This window comes from Brachypodium distachyon, chromosome 1 (genome assembly GCF_000005505.3).
Source record: "Brachypodium distachyon strain Bd21 chromosome 1, Brachypodium_distachyon_v3.0, whole genome shotgun sequence".
Classification (NCBI taxonomy): domain Eukaryota; kingdom Viridiplantae; phylum Streptophyta; class Magnoliopsida; order Poales; family Poaceae; genus Brachypodium; species Brachypodium distachyon.
In genome coordinates, this window is record NC_016131.3 from 45,099,226 (window position 1) to 45,114,762 (window position 15,537).

Below are 15,537 nucleotides of genomic sequence, written 5' to 3' on the forward strand. Positions count from 1 at the left end.
AATCTGGGTTGAAAATCAACAGTGTTTCGTTGGGTGTACTCGATCGATGGCTTACAGTCACAGGCATATCATCGATCCAGGCCTTTTATCTCTCGGAACTCTGATGGGCTCACATTTTATTCCATTTATGTTGTGACGCATACAAGGCCACTATTGCGCGCATGCCGCGATGACACGAGCCGGCGCGTGTCGTACGCTCGTACTAGCTAGGTCGATCGACTAGCCGATGACGGGGGTCTGGATGACGACGGCGCTGAGGTTGATGAAGACGCGGACGCGATGGTCATTGTAGTCGGGCGTCAGCGGCGCGCCCGGCGGGAGCACCTCCACGGCCACGTCGGGCCTGTCGTGCCCGATCTGCGTCGCCGCCGCCGTCGCCATCACGCCCACCAGCTCCGGCCACGACGACTTCCCGCTCATCTCTCCGTAACTGCCTTTGTCTCTCACGTGATTACCGATTTTTCGAAAAGGATATACGTAGGAGTATTACTTACTTATTCATGGTATATACTGTATGTCTCGTCTCGTATTTATAGGAAGGAGACCAACGCGCGCGACAAAAAAGGGCCATCGGCTTCGTCGTCGCATGCACGTCTGCACTGATCTTTCTTGCCTTGTTTGGTCAGCTCGCTTCTTTGTTAATTTTGCTGATGGCGCTAGCAAAGTTAAATTTTCGGGGGCATCAGGACAAATTACCGTCATAGGATTGGCCGTCGGAAGGTGCTCCGAAGAACAGGCAATCAGCTTCGTTGGTCGACCACGGACGTAAACACTTCAGTGTTCTTGGCTTCTGCAGGCGTTAGGAATCAGAGGAGTCCGGAGGGTTAATCATGTGAGTCGATCGTTCTACCTGTTTTTCTTCTTCTGTATCTGTATCTGTATGTTCAAAAGAGGGGAATATGGGATCAGCTAGATCAAAGGTTTTAGGCTAGTTTGTGCTCTGTGGGAATTCTGTTTGCCCAATCATGCTCATTTAGACCGATCGTTTGCTTCGGAAAGCCCTTGGGACGCAGGGGCTCCCAAGATCTCCGCTTTTCAGGCTGGCTCGCACGACGATCAGTTCTATGATCCCCCGTGTTCTGGAGCTGCGTGGATCTGCAGCAACGAACATTTAAAATAACAATTTTTACATGATATATATATGCCATTTTGCCGTTCTTGTATGCCTTTTATTCTCAGGATATGATGATATGTATGCCTTTTATTCTCAGGTCTTAAAAAAAAGGAGAGAACAACGGAAGCAGCACCCAATGACCCAAGCTCGTTGTTGGTGAGTGCCTGAGTGCTGAGTAGCACCCAATCCCATATTCCAATCTCTCCAAAGTCATAACTCAGTATCCATATCCATCCATATACAGGCCCAGAAGGTCCCTTCTCCCAGCGTGTTCCTTCCCGCGCCTTCCCCCCTCCCGCCTCTCCGGGAGCTCTCATCTCCGGCGACCGACTGCCGCGCCATCTTCCCTCAGATCAACGAACAACTCATCGCCCCTTGCTACCATACCGACGGCCACCCCGTCCTCTTCGCTCTTCCTTTCGGGAGGCCTCGGCAGATCTACGGAGGCGGCGACGCTCTTCCTCGGGGGGCCAGTACCCTACCGCCGGTCTTGCTTTTCCTTGGCGGCCCACTCTAGCGCCGGTTTACCCTGGTGAGTTCCTTGTCCTCTCACATTCGTATATACCCCCTCTCGATTCCCATTTCCTTGTACACCTTTTCTTTTTTGCGGGAAAACATTTCCTTGTACACCATGTCCGCCGAATTTGGGTAGACAATGTGTCCACGATACCAACACGACTAGGCCGATGAAAGGAAAGCTGGGGTGTTTTTTTGTTGTGGATTAGGTAAGTTGGTAGATTTAAGAATGAGAGTCTCCTTTCCAAGTATAGGCTATTATTTACTGCTGATCATATTTAAGGTATATTTCCCATTGTTTTCAGTTTATACTATTTCAGCTTAGCATGAACATATAGAAAAGTTACATGACATTTGATGAGAGTATATACAGCCGTGTCTGACTAGTCGGTATGTTGACGATTTTTAGAAAATGACGAATACCCACATATCATGATCTCGTCCATGGAGAACGTATCCGGCGTACCTAGCCTTGTGGTGTTATCCGTGCAACATACAGTTAGCAGTTAGTAGCAACAGATAGGCATTAGGCACTGGCAGCAAGTAGAACCCATTCCCAGTTGGGTTGGCACTCTGCAGTGACTTATAAGTCACATGGGTTGTTCTTGTTCGGCTATTGAGATACGCAAAGTAAAACTTAACCATATTAGTAAAATGGCACCCATTTTGATTTGTCTTCGGGGAAAAAAAATATGGCCATATTGTTTCAGAATTTGAATTGCAATCGGTAAATATGATATTTGTGTTAACTTTGACAAGTATTAATTGCCATCACCCTATTGTAGTGTTTTGGTATTTGCCAGTAAAAACTTTCTTCTGAATAATACATTATCCAATAATGCTAACTCTATATTTACTGAAGAGATCAGATGCACACTTAAGTGAAAATGGGCAAATTAAAGACTGTCGACGGTCTCGATATGTGACTGTGGCATTATTTTACCTTTCGATTTAGATTGCACGCAAGAACTGGGAAGGTATTATTTGACCAATCTATAAAATAATGTAATTATTTTACAGGAATCTTGATCAGGATGCTGCAGCTATCTCTGTAAGTAAGGAACGGTCAGTATTCTGGCAGTCAGTACCCGACCTTTCAATGGCACGGCCATCTGCTGGAAAAACGCAATCAGTCTATCTGTACATTCCTAATATCATCGGTAAACCTCCAAATGGTCGCTTGTTTATATATCAATATGTCACTGTGCACCATACTTACTGGCAAATGCTATTTTAGAAGAATTATAATTTCTTATGTTTATTAAGGGATTATATAACCCCACAAATACACATTCAATTTTGTCGGGTGATTCTATAATTCTATTATTGACATGCTGCTAGAAGAAATACTATCACTTTTGTACCACTGTCTTTTCTACCTCTTTAATCCAAGCTCTTATATCTATGCCATCTCTGTTGTACTATTGATACCATTTTACAGCAAGTGGCAATTGTATGGAAAACTAGCAATTAAATATAAAAAGTTGTATCATGATAGAGTAAAAACTAACATGGAAGTTTTCGATTACAATTATATTTGTTAGCATGTGGTTGAGAAGTGTATTTTGAACATACGAGAACTGTTATGTGCAGGATATTTCAGGATCATCATAAACTTCATTGCATTTGGTGTGTGCTATTCCAACAGACCACTCTTCGCTGTACTGTACTTCTTCAGGCTGGTGTCATAAATTTATCTATGGATCAATAGTATTCATTGTCGTATGCAATTGGTTTATCTCTAGAATTCTAACATACTTGGAACAATATCAGCTTTTTGTGTGATGGCTTGGATGGGTGGTTTGCACGGAAATTCAATCAAGGTAAACAAGTCACGTCTCCTTTATGTTAAACTCATGTAGCTTGTCCTTCTACAGAGAAGGGTAAATTGTTTTGTGTGTTGAATGCTACTTTATATGTTAATGAACTTTTTAGAAGGCAAATGGTAGAATTGAATATTGATCACAGGCTCACAGCCTAAATGTTTTATGGCCTGGTTGGATGAGTTGTGTTGGTGGGTGGTGGGTGCGTATAAAAGATTTTTGAAACATATGACCAGTTTATCTCATCCTGTGTATCAGCATCAACATTTGGAGCTGTGTTGGACATGGTAACCGATAGGTACTCCTTGAATAAATATTAAACTCTGTATATGCAGGGTGTAAACATTCTGCAGCGCTAAACTGCTTTACTTCTCATTTTGGTTTATTTCAGGGTTAGTACGGCTTGCTTATTGGCGCTTCTCTCCCAGTTTTACAGGTAAATCGACAAAGAGCCCAAGGCACTTCTATTATTGTATTTTTTTACCAGACTATTATTGCATAAGAAATCTTAATATCTTTGCTAGAATGTATGAATCACGATATCCGCCTTAGCTTCTTTTACAGACAACATTGTCTCTTGAAAGTGCTTCATCTACAATTTTTATTTTGCAGGCCTGGCTTAGTTTTCTTGATGTTGCTTGGGTTAGACATTACAAGTCACTGGTTTCAAATGTACAGGTTGAATATCTGATATCTACCATTTTGTTCAATCCATGCCAGTCCTTTGTTTCTCCTAGTAGCACCTCATCCTGTTTCATAATTTCATAAAAGTTACATAATAAATATAAGCACCAAATGCTAATTGTGTTAATACTCTGTCATGGTTTTCTGATGCATAAATTGTCTCCTCATTGTTCAAGAGCTGCTTATGTTCTATTATGTGTTGTATCTCAGTTACTTCTAAGCCAATACTAACTGTCTGATGACACAATTTATGTACTAGTTCTTTCTTATCAGGTAAGAGTAGCCACAAGGATGTAGAAGACAAAGGCAATTGGCTTCTGAAATTATATTACAGATATCGGCCGTTCATGGCTTTCTGCTGTGTTGCTTCTGAGGTACTCCCTCCATTCCCTAAAGGTGGACAGTTAGTTTCGTCCTAAGTCAAACTTCTCCAAGTTTGATCATGTTTATTGATAAAAATATCAACATCTACAATATCAAATCAATACCAACATGTTCACCATGAAGTATATTTTCCTAGTGTATTTATTATGTATTGTACATGTTGGTATTTTTATTAAACATAGTCAAACTTCAAAAAAGTTGTCTTAGGACAAAACTAAGATTTCATCCTTTAGGGAATGGAGGGATTATGTGACTACCCAGTGTCCACACTTAAAATGGCTTGCATGATTTACATCTAATAAGGAAATACAACATGAGTGTTGGTTGGTGTGAGCCGAACGATAGGGCGTAGGATGAGTGAATGTGTTTTTTAAGGGCTTCGTACATGACTTGTTTCTGTGAGCGAAGGAAACCCAAGGAACGAGTCCATTTTGCATATACAGTTTTGCACATGGAAGTGATATATAAAATGCTATACAGCCATTCTAACACCATCTAACACCATCCACAGATCCAGCACCTTTGTACACATCTGACCAGCTAGTCCTATATATTCCATCTTATAACCTACAATGTTTCCAAATCGCAGGTTCTGTACATTGTCCTTTTTCTCTTTGCTGATGAGAAGTTCAAAAGCTTGCTTTATGTAAGATGACATCATCTCTTTAGTTGCTTTCTCGAATTAAAATGCAATTTTCTTAGCATCTAGTATCTACGCATGCAACAGGTATGCAGAGGTATTATGAAGCAAAGTCCCCTCATTATCTTGGTGTTCGTTGCAAGTCTAGTTGGTTGGGCACTGAAACAAGTGATCAATGTCATTCAGGTATTCAAAAACAAGTTTAGAACTTCCATGATGTAGAACAGCTATCGATCAAGTAAATGTCTTTTTACACAGTTAGGCGATGACTGGTCTTATTTGTGGATCATAATGTCCTACAAATCGCCAAAAGAAAGTGATGGGTCTACGTGTGTTGCTAGGACAATGGCTTATTCTACATTGTTCTGACAGTAGCAGTAACAGTAACAGTACCAATAGATTTACTTCAGTATGAAGCTCAAAACTTACACGCTTATAACTTTCCTGGTTGCAGATGAAAACAGCTGCTGATGCTTGCGTTATGTTTGATCCGAAGTGAGGCAAGTGAGCAGAAAGGACCGAGGTTCCGTTCTTGTTTTTCCAGGCATATCCAAGAAAATCATACTGTCAGGCATAGGGCACATATAACCTGTTCATGTATCTTCAACATGTCTAAGATCCAAGGGTCTGACGTATTGTGGAAAAGCAGCATGAAAATTAAAAGGGAGAAATTATTTGAGGAAATATGTAATCTGTATGTCTTTTCTACATTGATGACGATTCTATGTCAGCGTGCTGTTTACTTACCAGCCAGCAAATACAGGAAGTTTGTGCTGGCCCGGTCAAGCCGGATGGTGGCTACCACTCTACATGGTCAATAGTTACGTGGTTGTCTTTTTTCTACGAATATTATTTCTCTACAAGTTTCATACATTTTTGGAGCATTACACCACGTTGAAATTCTTGCATTTTAAGCACGTCGCTCCATCCAGGTTCTCTGTTTTCCATGTTGGTTTCGTCCATTTATTTATAATTAGTTCCATTTGTTTTTCATATGTTGATTTACCATGATACATGCTTATGTAAATTATGCACTTTGAATACAAGTTTTCTAGTTCGAAACTTATTTTGTAACTGAAAAAGTATACATCGTGCTAGTGCAATATCAGGAGATTTACTAGTAACACTAGCCTCGTCAATGAAATTGCTTGATGACTGTCTTAACAACATGACGTGATAATTTTTGAAGATAAAAAAAGGACAATGGAATCCCGAAAAAAAGAACTTATCAAGTAAGCATGCTGCTGCTACATCCAAATGAAACACAAGCTGTAGGGCAACACAACATGTCAAATATGTCCACTGGGAAGACAAGATGTCTCAGGTTTTCATTGCAGTAGAAGATGGGGTACATGACCTTGCGATTGTCATCATGTTGGTCATGAAAATAACCAATAGATTGCCTCGATTTGAAGCAATTCACAGTGCTTTACATTAACAGCTAGACGAAAAGTTAAAAATTAGTTGTGCAAGGCTTTTCCATGTTTGCAGAAGTTAATTTCCAGCTAGTACACCTTTCAACCCCATGCCATCGATGATGCGTAATTGACCACCAGCTGCCCATCGATTCCAAAGTTCTGTGATGTAAGAAAAGTAAAATGTTTAACCACCTTTAATCGCATATCACATTTCAGTTGCTCGGATAATAGGTAAGGTGCGTGTGCTAAGTTTGTTTGCTTGACCACACATATACTCCCTCCAATCCTAAATTCTTGTCGTTGTTTCAGGATCAGAGGGACTAGAACGGATTGCGAACTTTGCAAGCACACTATTTCTGTACTTCTCTTCGAGACTGATAAATAGGTAGTTGTGGAAGGTCATGATAATATTGCAGGGAACATAAAAGTAATAAGAGCATTGGATCTTCCACTGTACAAATCATTTATCAACTCATCTGGATTCGGTGAAAATACACTGTTCACGTAGAGAAACTGTGGCAAAACACAGAGAGATTTATCAGTAAATTTCCAAGGCATGTTGGCTCTACAGATCCACTCCAGATGAAGTACAATCTTACCACTGTGTCCTGGTGAATTTGGCAGCGAAGAAACTCAATTACCTTTGCGAATTTCTCATTTCCACCAATCTGAAACATACAATCAGGTTAGAAAAAGATCACCAAACCGCAAACACACTGCAAACAGAGTCTGCCAAATTTTCATATTCAGGTTGCATGAACCATGACAAATTAGTTTATATCAGTAGCATTCATTTATTTATTAAAACATGGAACAGCATAGAACTCCACCAGATGACGAACTTAAGGGCAAATTATCTGGTTGCCAAACTAGAGCCTTCCATAATTTGATCACAAAAGGTAGTGTCTGAAGAACCAACAAAGACTAATGCATCTAAAGCTATGATGGATTCCAAAACTACATGATGTAACCTTCTACAGGGTATAAACATGTCTTTCACGCAAGACTAGTTAAATAGTTAAAAATATCGCCGCAATCCCTGGAAATAATCTGATTTGACAAACTAGAAGCTACATTGTCGAATTACTTCAATGTTTTCTTTTCTGCAGAACGTTTCAATTACTCTAGGTGGAAAGGGAGTACTAATTATGCAGGGTCGTGAATCGTGATCCTGATGCCTTGGTGTACACATGCTTCTTGTTGTGCAGTTCTAATGTTGGTGCTACGACATCAATCGAAGACTTCATGAGCCAATCACACCCTTTTTTTCTCTTCCGTTGGCTTACAATCAAGGAGACGTTGCTGCAAGACAGTCCCAACCAAAACAACCAATCGAGGTCACCAAGCTAAACAGGCCAGCACCCTACATGAACGCGGGATCTTTCACATGATAATAGACTGGGTGTAGATGGCTGAACTTGCTGGTCGCGCAAGGAAAGCAACGGCGAGAAAGACCTAACCTTGAACTTGGACTGCCGCAGCTTCGGCGCGTTGGCGACCGACTGGAAGTTCACCACGACTGCAAATTCGGAACCACGAGAGCAGCAAACTGAGAACAGAGGAAGGAGGGAGGAGGAGAAGAAGAAGAAGCGGAGGGGAGAAGGATCAAACCTTTCTTCTGGTTGGGCTCGGCGGCCATCGACGGAGGGGAACGCACGGGCACGAAGCAAGGAAGGGGGAGGAAATTTGCGTTCAGGCCCCTCGTGAGGTGGACTCTCGGGGATGAGACCCTCGAAAGCGGGTTTCGTTCGGAGAGTTGCGTGCGTTGGGTACGTGCAGATCTTGATGGATTTAGTGTCGTTTCTTACTCCCTCCGTTTGCCAGGCGCATTAGGGTATCTCCAATGCTCGATGCTAAGCAGGTACCAGTCTCACGTGGCAGAGAGATAGCTATGTGGTGGAGAGATAGCTATGTGGCGGAGAGATAGATAAAAAAGAATAATATGCGGGAACCAAGAACAAAAAGAGGATGAACAGTAAGTTTTGGATGAAAGTACTCCTACAAACGCCTCTTATCTAGTACCGTTGTCAGGCTAGATTATTTTTTGTTGCCCAATCAGCTGAGCTCAGTACGGCATGCAGCTGCTCTCAGGCTAGGCAATGCATGCAACGGCAATAGAATGGGACCTAGAAAATGAGAGCATTTTGGATCCTCGACTGTTTCAGAAGAGGTGGGCGCCTGCAATATCGGGACGGAGCGTTTCAAATAGTACGCCCGTTAAAAGAGAATAACTTATAATGGATCTTGATTCTTGAATCAATCTGGTCCGGGTAATCTTTGGCTAAAGAAGTCGTTCTAATCATATTATATAATATAAAAATAAAACGAAAAAATATAATTACTCCTCTTTTTAGAGAGGGAAATCTAATATATTTTTTAGAATAAACTGTAACTTTATTCAAACACGAAAAGTATTATAGGATGGATCAAAAACTTTAGAAACTAGTACAAGGTAACTTCTATAATTAAGAATACAATGAAATCTCTCAAAAACATCTTCTCCGTGATATCATATTTTGCAACGTGAAATTCTCTAAGACTTCAACATAGAGACTGCAATCAGACTATAGCATCAACATCGTTACTGCTATCCCTGCACGAACTTGACTACCTTTAAAGGTTTCGAAAAGCCTCTTGAGTCGCTCATCCAAAAAGATGAAAAGCCATGAGCGTTGAACGTACTTGGGTCGGGGATGATCCCCTAAACGTGCAGGTCGTCGAACCGCAAGATCTTCACCAGAACAGCAGAAAAGTATCCAAAATTATAAAAGATAAAACCAACAAAAGCACCATGACACACTAACAAAAACTCAACAGATACGTATAAACGAATCTGCGGTACACAAACCCAAGATCCACAAGATCGGATACACTAAACCCACAGGGATTAAAAATCTCTAACTCCGCAACAACGCCAGTTGAGGCACCACCACAGCAGAGAAAGAACCAAAGTACCTTTATTCGCGAAGGCATCACAACCTCCACCATTGCGTTGCTGATCGAGACCAAACAATTGAAATATGCAAAATATTTTTGGATACTCTTGGGAGGAACCGAGGTGAGCAGAACGCTAAATCTTCAACGGTGACGGCTAGGGCAGAGTTCTCGTGGAAAAACTAAAAAACGCAGTTATCTAATTACATGTCGTATGACATCTGATGTACCCGGGCATTAGGGCCCAGGCCTGGCGTCCTAGGTTGGGCTTGGGCTTCACTTTTCAGCACGATGTCGAGTCCAAAAGCCCAAAATGAATAGAAATAATGAGTTTTTAAAAGGTATAAAAATATTTGTAAATTTTGAAAATGATTATTTTGATAGCCAAATTATAGTTAAAAATGTAGTCGCGTTCTGAAGTGAGTTCTAGATTTAGAACTTATAGTTCCTTATGTTTAGGTATGGTAACTCAAACACAAATTGTTTTAATTTTGGATTCAAAAAAAATTATCGACATATCTAGCTAGGATCATGTTTTGAAATGGTAAAAAAGAGAGCTCAAAAGGCCTGTAAACAGACAAAATTGGCAAAAGAAGAAGACATGCACAAGTTCGAATCTTAAAGCATCATCCACTTTCTCGGTTGCCTGAGAATTAGCAAATTCGATTGAATATACGGTTTCTGCCATCATTCACATGGACTGGTTTTCCTTATTTCTCCTGTTACCTTACTCCATTTTTTTCGAAAAAGGGTGGAAGCCCCGGCCTCTGCATCGAATTGATGCACACATCCATTTTTATTGCAAAGTTATAAAGAGTAGGTCTTACAAGTCAACAACAAGCGATCGTGGATACAAAAATAAGCCATCTAAAAACATCAATCATGACGAATCTATAATTGAAGGCGTCTAGTACACCGACAGCCAACCCGGTTGAGAGACCGTCTACAACCGTTTGCATCCAATCCATAAGCCCCCGCAAGTGCGCAGGAAGCAGGAAAGCCTAAAGATGGATCCAATGCGTAACTTTGAATATAACCTACAAAAAAGTTGGAAACTCTGGATCGATTAAAACCCGCATCATTTCTGCAATTCCGGATCGCCCAACAAAAAGCCGAAAACTCCTATCCACATGTGAGTTTTAAGTTTTTTTTCTACCCATTAAACCGGTTGTCAAACAAATTAGTAATTACCTTACTCCATTTAATCACATGCAGGTTGTACATGGACTATTACAAAGACATACATGTGCGCATACATGCAAATACACTACTACAGCATCCTCAGATGAGGCACAACGCACGGCTGGCATATACTGGCATTTCGTATAGCACCGACCTACCGTGTTCTACGAGCATCCAAATAACATAATTTGCAAAAATCTATTATATACTAAAAGTAATATGAGGGGTACTGAGAGAAAGCTCCACGTTGATCCACATAATCTATATTATTACAACCGTTTGGATCTGAGAGATCCTAAGAGTTCTAGAGAATGTTACTTGTGTCACGCTGCGTCACACTGCGTTGACAAAAAAAATAACGTGCTGGCTGCTAAAAGGGAACAGAATCCCGGTCCAAACAAACGTGTTAGCTTTTGGTAAAAAGAAAAAGATACGACGAAGAAACCGAGTCCTCTGCTCGCGTCGCCGGTCGCCCGGCTCCTTCGATCGGCTCTACTGCTACGTGCATATCTGAGTAGTAGTACACCTCGGCGGCTGCAATAACGTCATACGAAACAAAATCTTGCATGTATGTTCAACACCAGATCAATTAACACCACACCTAAAAAAGATCAATTAACTACAGCTTTGCATGTAAGTTCTTGCGGCCAATCTCAAGGCTCTGCGTCGCCACCGCAGCGTGCAATTCCGCCGCGGCCAGATGCAAGCCGTCGCCGCCGGTCTCTTGCTCCCAGCGTTTGGAATTTGTGGAAGGACCGCGAATTTAGGTTGCTTCTCGTTCTAATTTTACTACCTAAAAAAAATTATTTTTCACATAGATCACTTTTAGATCGAACGACCAGAATAATTCTGAATCTTGCAGGTATGTTCAACACCAGATCGATTAACACCACACTTCAAGAAGTTCAATTAACTACAGTTTTGCACGTTCTCTGACAGAGATTAACACAAATCACGAGATAGATTAACACCACGCGAACGAGAGGTCTTCCAGCGAAGATTCACATCCTCTGCGTCCGACAAATCAATCAGTAAATCAAGTATAATTATTTTCTCACTGCAAATTTGAACAAAACTAATAAGCAATGTTGATCTCGGGTGGTATTTGATTTACTATTTGCTTCTTCGCTAAATTTGTACCGAAAGCACAATGAGGTGTACCGAAGGAAAGCTCTATGCTGATTCACACCATCAGAATTATTTAGACCGATGGATTTTATGTTTGATGCTTAAGATGTAATGAGGTGTATTTATTTGATGGGCTAGGAGGAATGAAAGTAGTTTGCGGTCCACATAGTTCAAATATGCTACGAGAATAAGCCAAATATTTGTTTGCATGGTAGGCACAATATGGCACGAGAGCCTAATATTTATTTGTACGGTGTCAAATGCAGTATGACACAACATATTTGTGTTAGATGATAAATATGCAACGACATGAAAAAATCATTATTTTTCACGGATCACAAGAATTTTACGTAGCAAACTCACCTCAATTCGTCATAATCTATATTTTTGCATCACATATGAGCGACTCACTAGATATTGAGTAAAAAACACTTAAGAATCAAATATCAACCTCTAAAAACACCATATATTTCATACTTAATGTGATTGGTTAATTTTACTTTCTAGATGTATTTTTTAAAACTGATTCCTTTATAGAGACCAATCTCCGAACTTTATCTGAATGTAATGTATATATGTATTTTCGCCGTGACGCATATTTTAATTTCTTATTTTACAATGGTCTAATAACACATACAAATGGCAAACATCTATTATCAATTTAATGCTTCTAAAATATTAGAGTGATACATATATCCGTGAATCATGATCTTAAAGAGTGTCCCGCTAGTTCAATTCTAATTTCAAATAGTTTTCAACAGCTAAGCAGAACCAAATGGGCGTAAATGATCAGATACCATGGTGTAAAGATTGCCGCTTTCTGCCCTGGCTTCCGTTCCCACGGCTCCTCCAACAAAGAGCACCTGCCGTGCCCGTGCTAGCTCTCATGTAGTAGTCAAGTCATGGAGTGGCAGCTCACCGTCCCATCTCGATCGCGCTGACTAGCAGCTCCCCCAAAGTTGAAAACCTGCCGCCCTCTGCCCCGCAGCGCGAGTGATTTCTTTCTTGGCTCGCCCACGCGCGCGGCAGCGTCAGGTGCCAGCAGCCTGATGACCGCCTGCGCCGCTGCTTGCCTGCAGGGCTCTGCTGCTGCCGCTGCTGCCCTTAACACTGGCCGAAGTGACCCATCCTCTGCGCCTGCCACCCCCCCTACCTCACCTTAATTCCAGCGGAACCCCACGCACTGCCCCCGCCTGACGCGCCCTCAAGTGTGTGCCGCGTCTTTCTTTCCGCTGCTGCTCCCCAGCCCACCTCAGTCCTCCTCTGACACTCCAGCACAATGCGAGCTGTAGTAGCTAGCCACGAGCATTAAACACCTCACGCACAGTGTGAGTCCCTCCTTGAGCAGCAAGAACGTCTGCCATTGCCACTGAGACCTGAGCTCTTGTAACACTTGTGCTGTGTTTTCGGTTGAGGTTGAGGCCGGAGATCGAGATGATGCTGAGAGGGGCGCAAGGCGGCGGCGGCGGCGGCGGGAGGTGCCTGTTCACGGCGTCGCAGTGGCGGGAGCTGGAGCAGCAGGCGCTCATCTACAAGTACATGGCCGCCGGGTCGCAGGTCCCCCACGAGCTTCTCCTCCCCTTCCGCCACGCCGCCGCCGTCGACACCGCCCCCTCCCTCGCCTGCTTCCCTCCTCCTTCTCATCCCTCCCGTACGTTACTTCCATACACCCATGCATCATCTTGCCCACAACACTAGTACACTGTCCTCATCTTGCTTCTTCTTCTAATAATAATAATGTTGTCATGGATAAATGCAGTGGGGTGGGGGTGCTACGGCCCGGCGGCGATGCAGTACGGGCGGCGGGCGGAGGACCCGGAGCCAGGGCGTTGCCGGCGCACGGACGGCAAGAAGTGGCGGTGCTCCAGGGAAGCCTTCGGGGAGTCCAAGTACTGCGACAGGCACATGCACCGCGGCAAGAACCGTTCAAGAAAGCCTGTGGAACCCCCAACTCCCCCTTCCTCCTCTTCTTCTTCCTCCTACCGCCCGTCCGCGCTCTCCATCTCGCCGCCGACGCCCGCCGACGCCGCGCCCAACAGCAACAGCTCCTACGGCCACCAATTCCTCCGCCCCGGCCCCTCCAGCGTCAGCCCTCTCCAGCTCCACCTCGACGCGCCGTCTCCCCCGCCGTCCTACCACAGGTACGCGCAGCCGCAGCCGCCGCAGTACTCCACCTCGTCCTTCTTCCCGGCCGGCCACGGGTACGGGTGCGAGTTCAAGCCGGCAGCGATGCTGGAGCAGCACGAGGAGGCGTTGTTGGCCAGGCGCCGGCTCGGGGCCGACCTGAGCCTGGACAAGCCGGACGCGGCGACGTCGGAGGGCGAGAATAAGACGAAGTCGCTGCGGCGGTTCCTCGACGAGTGGCCGCGCGGGGATAACAACGGCGACGGGCGGTCGTGGATGGACGAGACGACGCAGCTCTCCATGTCCATCCCCGCGGCCTCGTCCCCGGCCGCCGACCTCGCCATTGCCGCGTCGCGTTACCACCACCACAACGGTACGCACGCACGCAAAGAATCGCCGGCAAAAGACGGCAGCCTTTGATTACCGCTTTTCTCGCTTAAGAATGCACGTTGTTCTGATTGGATTCTTCTCGTGGTGCAGGAAATGAATAAGCTGCGCGCGGCTAGAGAATTTGGTTTGAGATCATCTGAAGTCGGAAACCAGTGAGTCTAGCTAGTAGTCGTAGGGTGCCCTGGTTTGATCTTGTTTGTTGTTGTTGTAGACTTGTAGTCGATCTTTATCCGGTCTTGGGGTCATTTATTTCCGTGTAACCGTTTCGTTCGACGACAAAGAAAGAAGAAGAAAATCCGACTCCGTCTCTCTGGCTAGTTTGGAGATGAACCCATGAGGGCAAGAAAAGCAAGTTTGGTGTCGCTCCTGCTGCATGCATTTCTGTTCTTTCGATTTCAGCCTGGGTGCGATTGGGATCCACTGCGACTCCTTCCTCTTTTCTTCATCCTGCCTGCCTTGGGTAGCTAGTAGCTTGTCATGTCTACGGATTCGATACCATCACTTCCATGCAACGCCATGTCCCTCTGATTAGTGATGCCTATGAATCGCTCAAAGACAAGCACCAATATATTTAAAACTGCTCCCACCTTGTGCAACCAAACGAATCCTTACTGTTTGCAGAGCCTGTAGGCTGTGGCTGCCAGCCAGTGAGTAAAAAACGAATCTTTATTAATCGGTTACTAACAAATTTTAAAAATTGCCAGCACTCAGTTTTAAAAGGAATGTTAGCGTGATATCTAGTTCCTAATCCTATACTGCAGTGGTTAGAAAAAGGAAAAACAAGCATCAAAACCTTGCAGGTTTGCACGTGAGGCAATGCTTAGCTGCTGTCGGGGAGCGGCGTGGCAATGGTACAGTGCGGGTCAAAAGGGCTAGCTGCCTTGCGCAGGTGAGGCCATTATTCCACTGCACCACTGAGGCACACTGACGTCGATGCTTACCGGCAGGCAGCAGCCTGACGCAGCTCAGCAGCTGGGTACCTTTACCGTAGGACATGTCGCTCGTGTCGACTTCTCGTGGGAACCGTACTACGGATACACGAGGCAAGGCAGGTTGACGTTTCCTAGGCAGACTGCGATAAAGGTCGGACAGTCGTGCAGTCGTGCTTGAGATTGCATCTCCGCGCGCTGCAGTCTTTCGTAGTTTGCACCGGAGGACGAAAATGCGACTGCTAACGGATGCGCTTACACGGATGATTTA

At 43.9% G+C, this 15,537-nt stretch overlaps 3 protein-coding genes across 4 annotated transcripts; 2 read left to right on the plus strand and 1 right to left on the minus strand.

The window, feature by feature from the left end:
• Positions 1-679: 679 nt before the first annotated feature.
• LOC100832116 (probable CDP-diacylglycerol--inositol 3-phosphatidyltransferase 2) lies at positions 680-6,032 on the plus strand. 2 transcript variants are annotated; one of them, XM_003564080.4, is made up of 13 exons: positions 680-832; positions 1,212-1,270; positions 1,359-1,646; positions 2,651-2,790; positions 3,224-3,308; positions 3,404-3,453; positions 3,712-3,751; positions 3,845-3,889; positions 4,066-4,131; positions 4,397-4,511; positions 5,111-5,167; positions 5,249-5,347; positions 5,616-6,032. In XM_003564080.4, exons 2-13 carry the CDS (start codon positions 1,251-1,253, stop codon positions 5,658-5,660), a joined length of 1,050 nt encoding a protein of 349 aa, XP_003564128.4. In that variant the 5' UTR covers positions 680-832; positions 1,212-1,250; the 3' UTR covers positions 5,661-6,032. The 2 variants fall into 2 exon arrangements, with proteins under 2 accessions (XP_003564128.4, XP_024313397.1); XM_024457629.1 differs by lacking the exons at positions 3,712-3,751; positions 3,845-3,889; positions 4,066-4,131 and having other exon boundaries at positions 4,411-4,511.
• Positions 6,033-6,406: 374 nt separating this feature from the next.
• Positions 6,407-8,346, minus strand: LOC100832741 (ubiquitin-like protein ATG12). The gene is made up of 4 exons (XM_010229581.3): positions 8,191-8,346; positions 8,040-8,098; positions 7,179-7,247; positions 6,407-7,092 (listed from the first exon to the last, which is right to left on the minus strand). The coding sequence occupies exons 1-4, from the start codon at positions 8,216-8,218 to the stop codon at positions 6,979-6,981; spliced, it is 270 nt and encodes an 89-aa protein (XP_010227883.1). The 5' UTR covers positions 8,219-8,346; the 3' UTR covers positions 6,407-6,978.
• Positions 8,347-12,589: 4,243 nt separating this feature from the next.
• LOC100835287 (growth-regulating factor 2) lies at positions 12,590-14,667 on the plus strand. The gene is made up of 3 exons (XM_003560908.4): positions 12,590-13,474; positions 13,583-14,320; positions 14,428-14,667. The coding sequence occupies exons 1-3, from the start codon at positions 13,258-13,260 to the stop codon at positions 14,436-14,438; spliced, it is 966 nt and encodes a 321-aa protein (XP_003560956.1). The 5' UTR covers positions 12,590-13,257; the 3' UTR covers positions 14,439-14,667.
• The last annotated feature ends 870 nt before the right edge of the window (positions 14,668-15,537 follow it).

Coding starts and splice junctions, on each gene's coding strand:
- LOC100832116 (XM_003564080.4), top strand. CDS start 1,251: ATGACCCAAGCTCGTTGTTG. Junction 3,752..3,844: donor TTGGACATGGTAACCGATAG/GTACTCCTTGAA, acceptor GGTTTATTTCAG/GGTTAGTACGGCTTGCTTAT. Junction 3,890..4,065: donor CTTCTCTCCCAGTTTTACAG/GTAAATCGACAA, acceptor TTTATTTTGCAG/GCCTGGCTTAGTTTTCTTGA.
- LOC100832741 (XM_010229581.3), bottom strand. CDS start 8,218: ATGGCCGCCGAGCCCAACCAGAAGAAAG. Junction 8,099..8,190: donor CGAGCCCAACCAGAAGAAAG/GTTTGATCCTTC, acceptor CCGAATTTGCAG/TCGTGGTGAACTTCCAGTCG. Junction 7,093..7,178: donor AAATTCACCAGGACACAGTG/GTAAGATTGTAC, acceptor GTTTTGCCACAG/TTTCTCTACGTGAACAGTGT.
- LOC100835287 (XM_003560908.4), top strand. CDS start 13,258: ATGATGCTGAGAGGGGCGCAAGGCGGCGGCGGCGGCGGCGGGAGGTGC. Junction 13,475..13,582: donor TCCTCCTTCTCATCCCTCCC/GTACGTTACTTC, acceptor GGATAAATGCAG/TGGGGTGGGGGTGCTACGGC.